Source organism: Mobula hypostoma, chromosome 6, assembly GCF_963921235.1.
Source record: "Mobula hypostoma chromosome 6, sMobHyp1.1, whole genome shotgun sequence".
Lineage (NCBI taxonomy): Eukaryota > Metazoa > Chordata > Chondrichthyes > Myliobatiformes > Myliobatidae > Mobula > Mobula hypostoma.
In genome coordinates this window covers 147,876,351-147,890,932 of record NC_086102.1, presented here as the reverse complement: position 1 = coordinate 147,890,932, position 14,582 = coordinate 147,876,351, and the positions used below count along the sequence as shown (strand labels likewise).

The window sequence follows — 14,582 nt, the reverse complement described above, 5'->3', positions numbered from 1 at the left end:
ACTATTTTTATACTTCAAACCTCCTACAATTAAGACTAACATACCACCTGGCCATCTAATGTCTTATTGTATCAGTACTAATTTCCAAGTTTCATGAACCAATGCAACAAGGTCTCTCAGCATGTCAACATTTTCAAGTTTCCCACTGTTTAAAAACACTCTGCTTTCCTACTATTCCCACCAAATTAAATAACCACATATTTTAATGCTCTACTCCACCAGTTATGTTCCTTTTAATGTGTTTTTTTAAAGAACTAGCTAGATCTTTCCCATACTTTCCACTCCCTCTTTACAGTTCACTTCCAAAACTAGCTTTGTATGATCATTAAACCAATAATCGACATTCTTCTTTTGTGTCCAAATTCCTGACCTGTACAGTTTCTGGCACTCTAGCTGTTTCTATCTGAAATTCAGGAACTGTTTGGGAGAAACTATTCTTTCCTCCATTACCAGAATACTTTGAGCTTTACAGAACACAAACACTCATTCGCTCTTTTTTTTCCCGATGATTCTTCAAGATGTATTAAGAAGAAGCATCTGGTCACCTTCCATGTGCTTCAATGGGTGCAGCCAAACACTGGGTGCTGAATTTTTATATGGTAGGCTGGATGGCAATAAATAGGATGCTTCGTGCTCTGTGATTTTAAACTGCTTTAGTTTTGTTGGAGCTGTACACAACCTCATTTATGTTAACTAGAGACTGGAATGTTTTTTGAACTGTGAGGAGCTGGGTCATCCATTTTAATAAGAACATAAGAATTGGAAGCAGAAGGAAGCTCTTTGGTTCTTTTAGCCTGCTCTATAATTTTTAAAGATCATGGCTGGTCTTCTGCCTCCATTCCATTTTCCTATACTGTTCTCAAATCCCTTAATTCCTTTAATATCCAGAAATCTATCCATTTCTATTTTGAATGAAATCAAAGACTGAACCATCTAGCTCTCCAGGTTTAAAACTCCAAAGATTTTCCACTTTTTGGATGAAGAGCTTTCTCTTCATTTCAATCCTTAATACCTGATCTCTTATGCTGAGACCTGTCATCCAGGGAAATTATCTTGACTTCATCCACCAATCAATGCCTGCTAAGAATTTTTAAAGTTTCATTGAGAGTGTCTTTCATTCCTCTAGACACTAGAAAATGCAGCACTGGTTACTCAATCGCTCATCAAATGACAAATCTAATATTACAAGAACCATTCTAGCGAATCTTTGCTGAACATCTACAACATATACATCCTCTGGGCCTGCATTCACTGGAATTCAGAAGAATGAGGGATGACCTGACTGAAAACCATTGTATGTTGAAAGGCCTCGATAGAGTGGATATGAAGAGGATGTTTCCCATGGTGAGAGAGTTCCCAACTTTTTTTATGCCATGGACCAATACCATTAAGCAAGGAGCCTGTGGACCCCCAGCTGGGAACCCCTGGTCTAGGACCAGAGGACACAGCCTCAGAATAAAGGGGCATCCTTTTAGAATGAGGATGAAGAGAAATTTCTTTAGTCAGAGAGTGGCGAATCTGAGGAAGTCCTTGCCACAGATGGCTGTGGAGGCCAGTCATAGGGTATATTTAAGGCAGAGGTTGATAGATTCTTGATTAGTCAAGGCATGAAGGGATACAGCGGAGAAGGTAGGATCTTGGGGCTGAGAGGAAAAATGGATCAGCCATGATGAAATGGCAGAGAAGACTTGAAAGGCCAAATGACGTAATTCTGCTCCTATATCTTATGATCTTATGGCCTTTTTATAAAAATCACCGAGACCAAAAATCTGCACAATACTCCAGATGCTGTTTCACCAAGGCCCTTACATAAATGTAGTAAGATTCAAATCCTCTTGTTAAAAACGTCAACATACTATTTGCATTTATAAATGCTTGCTCCACCCACAATGTTAGCTTTTTGTGACTTGCTTTCAGCAATACTCAGGTCATAGAGTATACAACACTGGCTCCTTGAGCTACCTAATCCATTCTGACCAAGCAAGTCCCACCCTGTTTTTTGCCCACATCCCTCTAAAACTCTTCTATGCACCTATAACATGTCTTTTAAATGTTGAATCTGCCTCAACCACTTCACTGGCAACTCTTTGCATATCATAATACTATTCCCATATCTACCAAATATTGAATGGCCCAGACAGAGTGGATATGGAGAGGATGTTGCCAATAGTAGGAGGGTCTGGGTCCAGCAGACACAGCCTCAGAAATGAAGGATGTCCTTTCAGAACAGCCTTGAGGAGGAATTTCTTTAGCCAGAGGGTGCTGAATTTGTGGAATTCATTGCCACACATTTGACATATTTAAAGTAGAGGTTAGTAAGTTCTTGGTTAGTAAGGGTGTCAAAGGTTATGGGGATAAAGCAAGAGAATAGAGTTGAGAGGGAAAATAAATCAGTCATGGCAGAGCAGAATTGATGGGTCGAATTTGGCTCCTTTATCTTGTGGTCATAAATGCACAACCCTCCTTTGAATGATTTAAAAGTCTCCCTCTCATCTTAAACTGGTGCCCCCCTCCTACTTAGATTCCCTTTCTCTGGGAATAGAGTGTGCATTCACCCTGTCTATGGCCTCATTATTATATACACCTCTATAATGTCTAAAAAGGTCTTTCCTCAGTCTCCTATGCTTCCATGAATAAATTTCCAGCCTGCTCTACCTCTTCATTTAACTCAGGCCTTCTAGTCCTGATAACATTCTCATAAATCTAATTTACACTTTTAACAGCTTAATTACATCTTTCCTATACCAGGGTAACCAAAACTATACACATCAGGTTCAACCTCACCAACAACTTGTACAACACTTCCACCCTGAGAAAGAGACTCTAGCCATCTACCCTATCTATGCCTCTCAAAAGTATGCAGTATGAACTCCAGTCAGGTCTCCCCTTAGTCTCTAGCGCTCCAGAGAAAGCAATCCAAGTTTGCCCTGCCTCTCCTTACAGCTAATACACTCCTATCCAGGTGAATTCCCAGTGAATTTCTTCCATGCATTCTCCAAAGCCTCCATGTCCTTCATGTACTGTGGTGACTAAATTTGTAGATATTACTCCAAAAGAAATAAAATTAAATTTTTATGCAGCTGGACATGACTTCCCAACTCTTCTATGGAACACCTAAATTGACATCAGCAAGCATGTTGTATGCCTTTACTAACAACCTATATACTTATGTTGTCACTTCCAGAGAGCAATGGATTTCTCTCCAAGACCCAAAGATTGAAGGGCCCTGCTATTCACTACATAATATCCTCTTGTAACTGATTTCCTAACATTCCCTCTGCTATTTTCATTTCAATCTCCACATTTCCCAAAGTTTGCTTTTGTATACAGTAAAGTGGACAATTTCACATTTTTCAGCATTGTATTCTATCTGCTACATTCTTATCCACTCACTCTGCAAGGAAAGTTACACATTTCCCAACCCTTTCACTCTAGGAAGTCTCTTCTCTACAACTCATTCATACCATCATGTTGAAATATTCAGTCCAGCAGTTTCCGTAATCTTTCAGATGTCAGCAACAATATCCTTCCCAATTTCTATAAATGCACTGCAGCGTATTAATGAAGTTTACATTTAAATAGCCAAAATATCAAAATATTACCCAGAGTATATTTTTCAGTTGGGCTTTACATCTTATCGAAAGGTCATATACTGTATTTTTCAAGGCATTTGCATTTTAAATGCAAATATTTTAACTCTGTATTCTATAGGATAGCACCTTGAGCACCAGAGTACCTCAATTTAACTCAAGCTTAACAATAACTGATACAAGACCATAAGACATAGGAGCAGAATTGGCCATTTGGCTCATCAAGTCTGCTCTGCCATCTAATCATGGCTGATCCTTTCTTTCTCCTCCTCAGCCCCACCCCAGCCTTCTCCCCATAACCTTTGATGCCATGTCCAATCAAGAACCTATCAAGCTCTGCCTTAAATACACCCAATGACCTGGCTTCCACAGCTGCCTGTGGTAACAGAGTCCACAAATTCACCACCCTCTGGCTAAAGAAATTTCTCCACATCTCTGTTTTAAATGGATATCCCTCCATCCTGAGGCTGTGCCCCCTTGTCCTAGACTCTCCCACCATGGGAAATACCCATTCTGTCTACTCGGTCTAGGCCTTTCAACATTCAAAAGGTTTCAATGAGATCCCCTCTCATCCTTCTAAATTCCAGCGAGTACAGACCCAGCGCCATCAAATGCTCCTTGTATGATAACCCTTTCATTCTTGGATCCATCTTTGTGAACCTACTCTGAACCTCCAACGTCAGCACGTCTTCTCTTAGCCCAAAACTGTTCACAATACTCACGGTGAGGCCTCACCAATGCTCTATAAAGGCTCAGCATCACATCCCTGCTCTTGCATTCTAAACCTTTTGAAATGACTGCTAACATTGCATTTGCCTTCCTCACCTCCAACTCAACCTGCAAGTTAACCTTTAGGGTATTCTGCACAAGGACTCCTAAGTCCCTTCGCACCTCAGAATTTTGGATTTTCTCCCCATTTAGAAAATAGTCCGGACATTTACTTCTTCTACCAAAGTGCATGACCATGCATTTTCCAACATTGTATTTCATTTGCCACTTTCTTGCTCATTCTCCTAACTTACAATACTTTCTTTATGGTTTTTATACCAATGTGATATTATAGTAACTATATGACTCAGTACCTTCTCTAAGGCTTGATTCAGCTTTGCATTTAATGTTTGAGCCTTTCTTAAGTAGCGACCAACATCTGACAATTCTGAAAAACTGGCAAATTCTTCTGCTTGCTTGGCATAGGTTTCAATTTCTTCCTGAAATCTCTCAATACGAAGCTGAAAATTAAATAAATTGCAAGAATCAGGTAAATTGGATAAAACAACAGGTGTAATTATAATTTACCAATAATAATCCACTGAACTCAAATGCGAAAGTAAGCCCAAGGATAGAGAACAGTGCATGTCTCTCCCACAGCCAGATTCTTATCCTGAACCTGGTTCTGCTGTGATTCTTTCTTCTACATTGCTGTAGGCAATGAAGCGTTTTGCCAAATTTTCTGCTCTAAAACTGCTGGATTATTCAATGGAGAGGACTGTTCCCTCACTGCTGTCCATGAAATCCAAGCTACCATACTCATTCCAAAGTACTAAAGTTATCAGAATGTGATTGCAATGCATAATTTAGTGTACATTTATATTACAGATCTAAATTGAATATAAAGTTTTGCTGTGATGTTACATTAAGTCCTGACTCTAGATTAAAGCTACATGTGCATTACAAGTTTGTTAAAAGATTTTAAACAAGAAAATCATAATTAATATCTCACCTTGAGTCCTTGTTGATACAGTTCTTCTTTTTCCGAAACCATCCTTTTGTGCTCCTCAAAAATCTCTGTCATTCGTCCACTCCACTGAAATGTTCGATTGTTTAATCGTATGTCACTTGGGGAAAGTGTAACATAGTCGACAAGAAAACCCAGACGATTTTTTGCTTCAGTCAGCTTCAGCTCAAGTTCAGCCATGTCTTTCACTTCAACTTTTTGCACGTAAGCCTAACATAAAATCCATTGATTAATACAAATATAGACAATCAGAGCACCAAATTAAAACAACATTTTAGTACTTGATTTTTGTTGTCAATAGTGGCCTCCAGGTCGTTATCTGTAAGAAACAAAGTCATGGCATTATGTCGAACATAAATTAAAATATCTTGTTGGAGACAACTGCCCAGCCTTTTTGTGGTGTAATTGTTCCTTTCCAGTTGTTTAAAAATTATTGTTCATTGTTTACATTTTAAACAAGATCTACTGCAATACTGCACTGAAATATCATGGATTTAAACCATTTGCTTTCTAGGAATGCTACTTGTTTTACATGCCATATTGATAAGGTCTAGATCCTTTTATACAGATCGATTATGTCAAAGTTTTGAGGGATTGCATCCAGGTAGGAACTTATTTAAAAATAAAAATACAAAAGATTAAGATGTTCAACATAATTAAAAGCTTAATTGTAATGTAAAGGGCATTTTATGTAGAATTACAGGTTGCTGAGGGTACTGTCAATTATAGTATAGTCTGACAATTTAATAAAAGTAGTCCACTATGCTTTGGCATTTATTGTTTTCTTTCACAGTAATATGTTAATTTATACACATAATTCTTATGCATACTTAATCCTTCAAAGTAAAACAGAAAAAAAGACCTTCAGTTCCATTAGTGCTTCTGTGTTTGGAGGTGTTGTTAAGGCTTTCTCTGCTATTTTCTCAAATTCGAGACATAGCCTATAAAAAAAAGTACAATTAATTAACTATTCAACTGTCAGAGAACAGTACAGAGAAGCGTGGTGGAGAAACTATTCAACGGAGTAGAAAGATAGTATCAAAGATATCTATGTACAAGAATAAATAGTCAGGACATGTGAATTGATAATGTTGGGAGGTTAGTCATGAGGTTTTAATGAACACATTGCATTATATGAAATTATACACAGGTAGGAGCAAATATGGTTAACATATCTGTGAAATACATGAAGATAGAGGAACACTATGAAGCTGTAATGATTAACCAAAATTGGAAGTGCCAGGTGTTGATCACATTAGCAATCCATTAGAGGTTAAACTAACTTCCAGAGATGGTTGGGAGGATAGATAAATATTGTAGGCAGACCTATCAAGCTGAGAAACTGTTTGCTAACACAATGCTTTAAGTGCCTGTGGAAGTGATCATCTCTCAAGCTAACTGATGGTGTTTGCAGATGCAATGTTCTAGGTGCCTTTCCAGGTGAGGTGAGGGCAAGTTGTGATCATTTGTCAGAGAAAACAATTTATTGCAAGCTTGTACAGGATGTGGGGTTAATTGGTGACAAATAAATCATGAGTGGAATCAAAAAGTGCAAAAGCAAATTGGGAAAATTGGGAGCAACCCATAAGATTTTACACTGGAGAAGCAGCACTTCCGCAACTCCATATTCAGTTATATATATTACTAAAACTTAAGTTGTTGGTTCTTTTGAGAACTATCTATTCAGTTAAATAATTGTCCAATTTTCTAGAGTAACGAAGAGCAGCAGCTGCTGTCTCCAACTAAGTAACCAGAAGTACGGATCTCAGTTTGACTTTGTATCATTATGAAAGTATGATATACTTTCATTTTCACAGGTAAAATCTAACATCCTCAATTCTCAAGATTTTGTTTAAAAGTTGTTTTATATACAGTATATAATCCCCATGAGCCACCTTCTTGAACTGCTGCAAGGTCTGGGGCACATAAAGGGCCAAGTACTTACACTGGAGGTTTAGAGACTATTTTGTTCCCAAGTTTATAGCCCATAATGCTACAGAGCACATAGAAACAACTAACAGCAGATAATATGTCAGATCATGCTTTAGGTTATGAGCCAATAGGAGTTCCAGGACATGAGAAGAGTAATGCAAGGGTTGGGTTGTCAAATACAAGAGCACCACATGGAATTGCTGAATATGATAGCATAAAGGTGCTTAGAAGTACAGATTTAAGCATTTTCAAGGGGAATGCTTGGGTGTGCGTGGCAAGAGATCTTCAGAGTAGCTCATCCAATGAGGACAGAAGAAGGGAGTTTGTTTATAGATTTCCCAGCAGAACTATATAAAATGAATATTATTTTAAAATAAGTTATTTAAAATAACCTATCAATGATGGCCCTCACCTCCCAGAATTTCACTGGCCACTAACATTTTCCCTCTAAAAATGAACTTTTTGCCTCATTTGAACATTTCCAATGAATATCAAATAAATTTAAGGATCAGGGAAAGGTCAGAAATAAATATCATGAGAAAAAAAGGCAGACTCAACAGGCTGACTGGCCCAGTTCTGCTCCTGTCTCCTATAGCTTTTATTCGGCATTCTGTATTTTTTCTTTGTACTGCCTTGTTGCACTGAGTAATAATTTAATCTATATGAACAGTAATGCAAAAACAAGCTTTTCATGATACATGTGACAGTAATAAACCTATTCCAATTCCAAGATTAGGGTAGTTAGTTCGAAGAGCAATAGGTTTGATGATACAGGATGAACTTGCTTCAATGTCAAGTTTTGACAATACATGCAAGCAGAAAGTGAAGATTTTATGGGTAGAAAGGTTTAAAGAGTACAATGGAAGTAGTTAATGTAGTTGTTACAACTTTGTACAATGAATACGTTTTAGCAATTCACGTGGGTGCCAATACAGAGCCCGTTTGCAATCTTAAAGAACATCCTATTTCTTTTTTTTTCCATGAAATTTCCAGTAATTTCAAATCTTTATGACCACACAACTCAAATAGAATCTTCTTCTAAGCTAGCTCAGGTAGTCTCCACAACAGCAGATCAGATTCTTCCCATCTGTATTATCAGAGCATTACAAAAAATGAAACCTTTCTTTCTCACACCATTCCTTTAGCAACTTGTTTATCTAACTCACTTGCCTGTTTTATCTCAATTTGCACATTCCTTCATAATAGTCAAGAGCTTAAAATTTTAAAGAATCATTTGTTCCTAAACCCTGGTACTCCTGCTACAGGATTTAACAGGAGCAAAAAACAGTGCTGTGGGGTTTTAATAGCCTAAAGGAGGAAAAGTGAATAGATTAGCAGAGATTAATGATCTCCAACATTCCCTCTAATTTGTAATGACCAGCATGCACAATAATCTTGTGCTGTGCAATTTTTTGTCCAGTGACACCATGTGCACACTGAATAATTTCTTCAATAAAAACAGTATAAATAAGCCAGTTCTAAAATCTGCAGACAAATCATTGCAAACTCCACATTGTTGACACCATTCACATCAGAAACCGGAAAAGGAAATATGATTATGTATAATCATAAGATATACTTAACATGCCAATGAGGTAGAGGATAACAATCGTTTGTGTGGAGTTTAAATTCCTTTGTGCACTAGTAGCAAAAAATGTGTGCATGCACACGCCACCAATTGTGGGTGAGCTTAAAAAGTTTTGAAACTTTCTGAAACTTTCATCAATATAGATTGGAGAAATACTAACGCTTTATTTGCATCCGAATGATACTTGCTTATCCTAGTCAGAAGTTTCTCAAACAATGCTTCTGCTCGTCTGACAAGAGCCCTTATGAGTTCATCACAGTGCACCTCAAACATTCCCAGGCGAACAACCTGAACCAAAAATTGAGACAATTTCATAAAATAATATAAACCACAAATGATATACAACTATGCCAGCAATAAGTTATTTTACTGATCAGCAAGAATCTGTATTTCATACAGCAATATTAAGACAGATAAATGATACATACAATATCTATCAAATCCAGATCACAGAAAGCTTTCAGAAATGATTAATGGATCTAATTGCTACAAATAAGGTATGCTTAAATATAATTTCTACATTATAAATAAAACAATTATGTAATTCATCTTTTGAACTGCTAGTATGTACCTTTCGAGAGTTGTATTGAATTTCTTCTTTCAGTTTCTGATACTTAATTATTTCCTGTGCTGTCTCTTCAAATGTATGTTCTTCATTTAGAAATTGTTCCACATCTAAGTCAGCTTGCCTACTTATCAGCATGGTATACTTATCATATAGTTTTGTATGTTCTTGGGGCCCCAAACTTTCTTTGGCAACAACCTCTATAACTTTCCTTTTGTGTTCCTCTAAGATTTCATCTAAGATTATTGGTCTTAGGGTGCTCTTAACGTTAGTCTGTAACAAAAGAGAAAAAAGTAAATGAATTACTTTCAAGTACACAAAAAGAATTCTTTGAAAAAGTTTACTTTCTCAGCAGAGAATATTAATGTGCAGGGAATGTAAGAATATGATCATATGCAGGCAGGAGGGACTAGTCTAATTTGGCACCGTCATCATGGGCCAAAGAGCCTGTACATGCTGTACTCCTCCATGTTCTAATGAGCTCAGCAGAATGGTAGGGATGTGAAGCATATGGCGGGACAATGAAGATATCATGACTGGCTAAAGAATTCTCAAACCATAATGAATTATGTCAGTAGAACAAGGTCTGCCCATACAATGGCTTTTTCATTCAAACATTTTTCTGCACAAATTTCTCTCCAGATCTCATTCCATCAGCTGTTCATTAGATCAACCCCTGTGTTAATGAACAAGATATGAAGGAAAGGTGTTGATGACAAATGACAGTGATACAGATAATCTGGGGGTTAGCAATCATTCTTCTCAAACTCAAAGGCCACAGAGAAGGTTCATAGCACCCATGTAATGAAGTAAGCCTTTCTAGAATAACACAACTTGACACTATTAAGCACTAAAGTACAAAGATGACCATACATCTTGTATGCCCTGATCATCTGACCAGACTATCATAGCTAAATAGATGAGACTTAGAGCAGTCAAAACATCAGCAACATTTCACAATTACAAAAAATTATCATTTATTAAGACTAAAAGGTTCTCCAAGCCCAATATTGAACTTGCAAGATTGACCAAAGAAAGTTCCTTTCAAAGGCTTGGTAATGACTACACTTTCCTCTGGAAAATGCATGTCTCAGAGCCACAGATTACATCTGCCATCAAAATAGCTGTCTCTAGAAAACTTCCTTGATTTTACTCTTGGCTTGAGGTTCTGATCCACAAGGCTAAGATTCTCCTGAAATTCTCAGTTAGCACTTTCATCAGTGCGCATGTGCAGAGAAAAGAAAACAGTGCCTTTCGCATTTCAGTTCTGAGCAGATTCCCTTACACTGCTTAAGTCAGGAAACACCTCTCTTCATTGTCTTTAAACATAAATAACAGACCATCATGTCAAAACAGTTCTTCTCATCTCCTCACTGAACGAACCTCTCCCTTGCACACCAGCACACCACCATCTATATCCTGAAGGAGCAGATTCAATAGGACTGACCACAGAATTAACATATCTACAGGAGAAGTTCAGAGGCTGGGTACTTCACAGGAAGTAACTGGAGGATATCTGTTGACATGTAAAAGGCAAATGGAATACTGTCTATTTACTCGGATGAATGCAGCTCAGGAAGCTTCACACCATTCTGAACAGAGTAGCCCATTACATCGGTGCTCATAATCCCTCAACATTAATTCCCTCCACCACCAGCACAGAGTGACTACAATATATACCATCTACAAAATTACTAAGTTGCTCACTAAGGCAATAGCCTGCAACCTCCGTCACAAAGGCAAGCAAAATCTATCACCTTCAAATTCCCCTCCAAGCCACATGTCATCCTAACAGAGAAACAAATCACTGCTTTTTTTTTCATTTTTTTTTACTGGATCTAAGTAATGAAACTTCCCACTCTTCAACACTGCGGGAATATCTGATTCAGAAGAACCACAACATTTCATAGTGATGGCTCACTATGCACTTCATAAGAGTAATTACACATAGACAATAAATCCTGGACATTACCAACATCTAGATCTCAAAAATGAATAATACATGAAAAAGTGGTGACAAAAACATGTCTTTATTTATACTTGTGATGGATATTCACTGTCCAGGGCCAGGGGGCCATTTTGCCAACCTCAACTTTCTAACACAGCAGCTGACATTTCTAGAGATCAGAGAGCTGCTTTTAAGTTAAACTCCTATCTCCTTTACCATAGAGTGATCACAATTCTATCACTTTTACCATAGCATTGGAGAGGGATAGGAACAGACAAGTTAGGAAAGCGTTTAATTGGAGTAAGGGGGGGAAACGTTCAGAAGAAATGTGGCAAATGTTCAGGGGATATTTTGTGTGGAGTTCTGCAGAGGTATGTTCCAATGAAACAGGGAAAGGATGGTAGGGTACAGGAACCGTGGTATACAAAGGCTGTTGTAAATCTAGTCAAGAAGAAAAGAAGAGCTTACGAAATGTTCAAAAAACTAGGTAATGATAGAGATCTAGAAGGTTATAAGGCTAACAGAAGGAGCTTAAGGAAGAAATTAGGAGAGCCAGAACGGGCCATGAGAAGGCCTTGGTGGACAAGATTAAGGAAAATCCCAAGGCATTCTACAAGTATGTGAAGAGCAAGAGGATAAGACATGAGAGAATAGGATCAATCAAGTGTGACAGTATAAAAGGGTGTATGGAACCAGAGGAGATAGCAGAGGTATTTAATGACTACTTTGCTTCAGTATTCACTATGGAAAAGGATCTTGGTGATTGTAGGTTTTGACTTACAGCGGACTGAAAAGCTTAGGCATGTAGATATTAAGGAAGAGAATGTGCTGGAGCTTTTGGAAAGCATCAAGTTGGATAAGTGATTGGGACTGGATGAGATGTACCCCAGGCTACTGTGGGAGGTGAGGGAGGAGATTTCTGAGCCTATGGCAATGATCTTTGCATCATCAATGGGGACAAGAAAGGTTCCAGAGGATTGGAGGGTTGTGGATGTCGTTCCCTTATTCAAGAAAGGGCATAAAGATAGCCCAGGAAATTATAGACCAGTAAGTCTTACTTCAGTAGCTGGTAAGTTGATGGAGAAGATCCTGAGAGGCAGGATTTATGAACATTTGGAGAGGCATAATATGATTAGAAATAGACAGCATGGCTTTGTGAAAGGCAGGTTGTGCCTTATGAGCCTGATTGAATTTTTTGAGAATGTGACTAAACACATTGATGAAGGTAGAGTAGTAGATGTAGTGTATATGGATTTCAGCAAGGCATTTGATAAGGTACCCCATACAAGGCCTATTGAGAAAGTAAGGAGGCATGGGATTCAAGGGGACATTGCTTTGTGGATCCAGAACTGGCTTGCCCACAGAAGGCAAAGAGTGGTTGTAGACAGGTCATATTCTGCATGGAGGTCAGTGACCAGTGGTGTGCCTCGAGGATCTGTTCTGGGACCCCTATTCTTCGTGATTTTTTATAAGTGACCTGGATGAGGAAGTGGAGGGATGGGTTAGTAAATTTGCTGATGACACAAAGGTTGGGGGTGTTGTGGATAGTGTGGAGGGCTGTCAGAGGTTACAACGGGGCATTGATAGGATGCAAAACTGGGCTGAGAAGTGGCAGATGGAGTTCAAACCAGATAAGTGTGAGGTGGTTCATTTTGGTAGGTCAAATATGATGGCAGAATAGAGTATTAATGGTAAGATTCTTGGCAGTGTGGAGGATCAGAGGGATCTTGGGATCAGAGTCCATAGGACACTCAAAGCTGCTGCGCAGGTTGACACTGTGGTTAAGAAGGCATATGGTGCATTGGCCTTCATCAATTGTGGGATTGACTTTAAGAGCCAAGAGGTAATGTTGCAGCTATATAAGACCCTGGTCAGACCCCACTTGAAGTATTTTGCTCAGTTCTAGTTGCCTCACTACCGGAAGGATGTGGAAACCATATGAAGGGTGCAGAGGAGATTTACAAGGATGTTGCCTGGATTGGGGAATATGCCTTATGAAAACAGATTGAGTGAACTCGGCCTTTTCTCCTTGGAGCTACGGAGGATGAGAGGTGACCTGATTGAGCTGTACAAGATGATGAGAGCCAATGATCGTGTGGATAGTTAGAGGCTTTTTCCCAGGGCTGAAATAGCTAGCATGAGAGGGCACAGTTTTAAGGTGCTTCAAAGTAGGTACAGAGGAGATGTTAGGGGTAAGCTTTATTACGCTGAGAGTGGTGACAGCGTGGAATGGGCAGCCAGCGATGGTGGGGGAGGCGGAAACAATAGGGTCTTTTAAGAGACTCCTGGATAGGTACATGGAGCTTAGAAAAATAGAGGGCTATGGGTAACCTTAGGTAATTTCTAAGGTAAGGACATGATCGGCACAGCATTGTGCGCCGAAAGGCCTCTATTGTGCTGTAGGTTTTCTATGTTTCTAACTAATATTCCTTGATCAGCTTCCTGTTGTAAACCAGCCTTCAGTTCTTAATGTAAGAATCTGAAGTTAAAAGGATAGCTTTGCAAACAAGCAGCAGTGCTTACAGAACACAGACTGCTGGCCCACAGCACTGGGCTGGCTGCTCAAGAGATGTAATGTAAAACAATGGGGTTACGGTAATTGGCCTGTATCAAACCAGACAACACTTGCTAAGTTATTTAGCTCAAGGAAATTTGCAGACCAGATTGATTATTATCTGTTAGCACATCAAATTGTTGATCTATCGATAGCTAGAAGATTTATGTACTCAGAGGGTCAGCCTTTGGGATTTCTGCCACCAGAAGCTTTTAGACCGTGCATGTGAAGTCACCAAGTGGCAGAAAAATAGTATAAATATTCGAGAACAGTCAAGCTTGCTAGAAATGGTCAAGGGATGGCAGGAAGCACGACAAAAAAAAAGTTGACTAGAATCCATTCCTCTATCTTTGATTTCTGTGACAGACAACCTGTTTGTCTGCAACTCATCAGTATGTCCCTTTACTTATAAGAATTATACTTGTTTTGAAAATAGTTTGTGTTTTAGAAGTAGTTTGTAATTTGGAAATTTTTTATAGAATAAAACCTCTGAATTTTAAATATGTTTTAAGAATTTTATCTAAATTTCTCACTACAAATAAATGAACTGTGTTTAAACTACTTTGTTAGTTGGAAATATCTCCTCCTTGGTAGGGAGAGGGGACCCACCACTCAAATAGTAGGTATGGGCAGCTAAACTCGCTATGGAGGATAAACAGGGAAGTAATTT

The 14,582-nt window shown here is 38.5% G+C and overlaps 1 protein-coding gene across 1 annotated transcript in view; it reads right to left on the bottom strand.

Annotated features, from left to right (window-relative positions):
• The window catches only part of dnah7 (dynein, axonemal, heavy chain 7), a 288,894-nt gene that overhangs the window by 242,685 nt on the left and 31,627 nt on the right, over nt 1-14,582 (bottom strand). The window contains exons 12-16 of the mRNA XM_063051959.1: nt 9,417-9,683; nt 9,006-9,133; nt 6,188-6,266; nt 5,311-5,535; nt 4,673-4,819 (exon numbers count right to left, since the gene is read on the bottom strand). Of these exons, the coding sequence (XP_062908029.1) occupies nt 4,673-4,819; nt 5,311-5,535; nt 6,188-6,266; nt 9,006-9,133; nt 9,417-9,683 (846 nt within the window). The remainder of the gene's footprint in view (nt 1-4,672; nt 4,820-5,310; nt 5,536-6,187; nt 6,267-9,005; nt 9,134-9,416; nt 9,684-14,582) is intronic.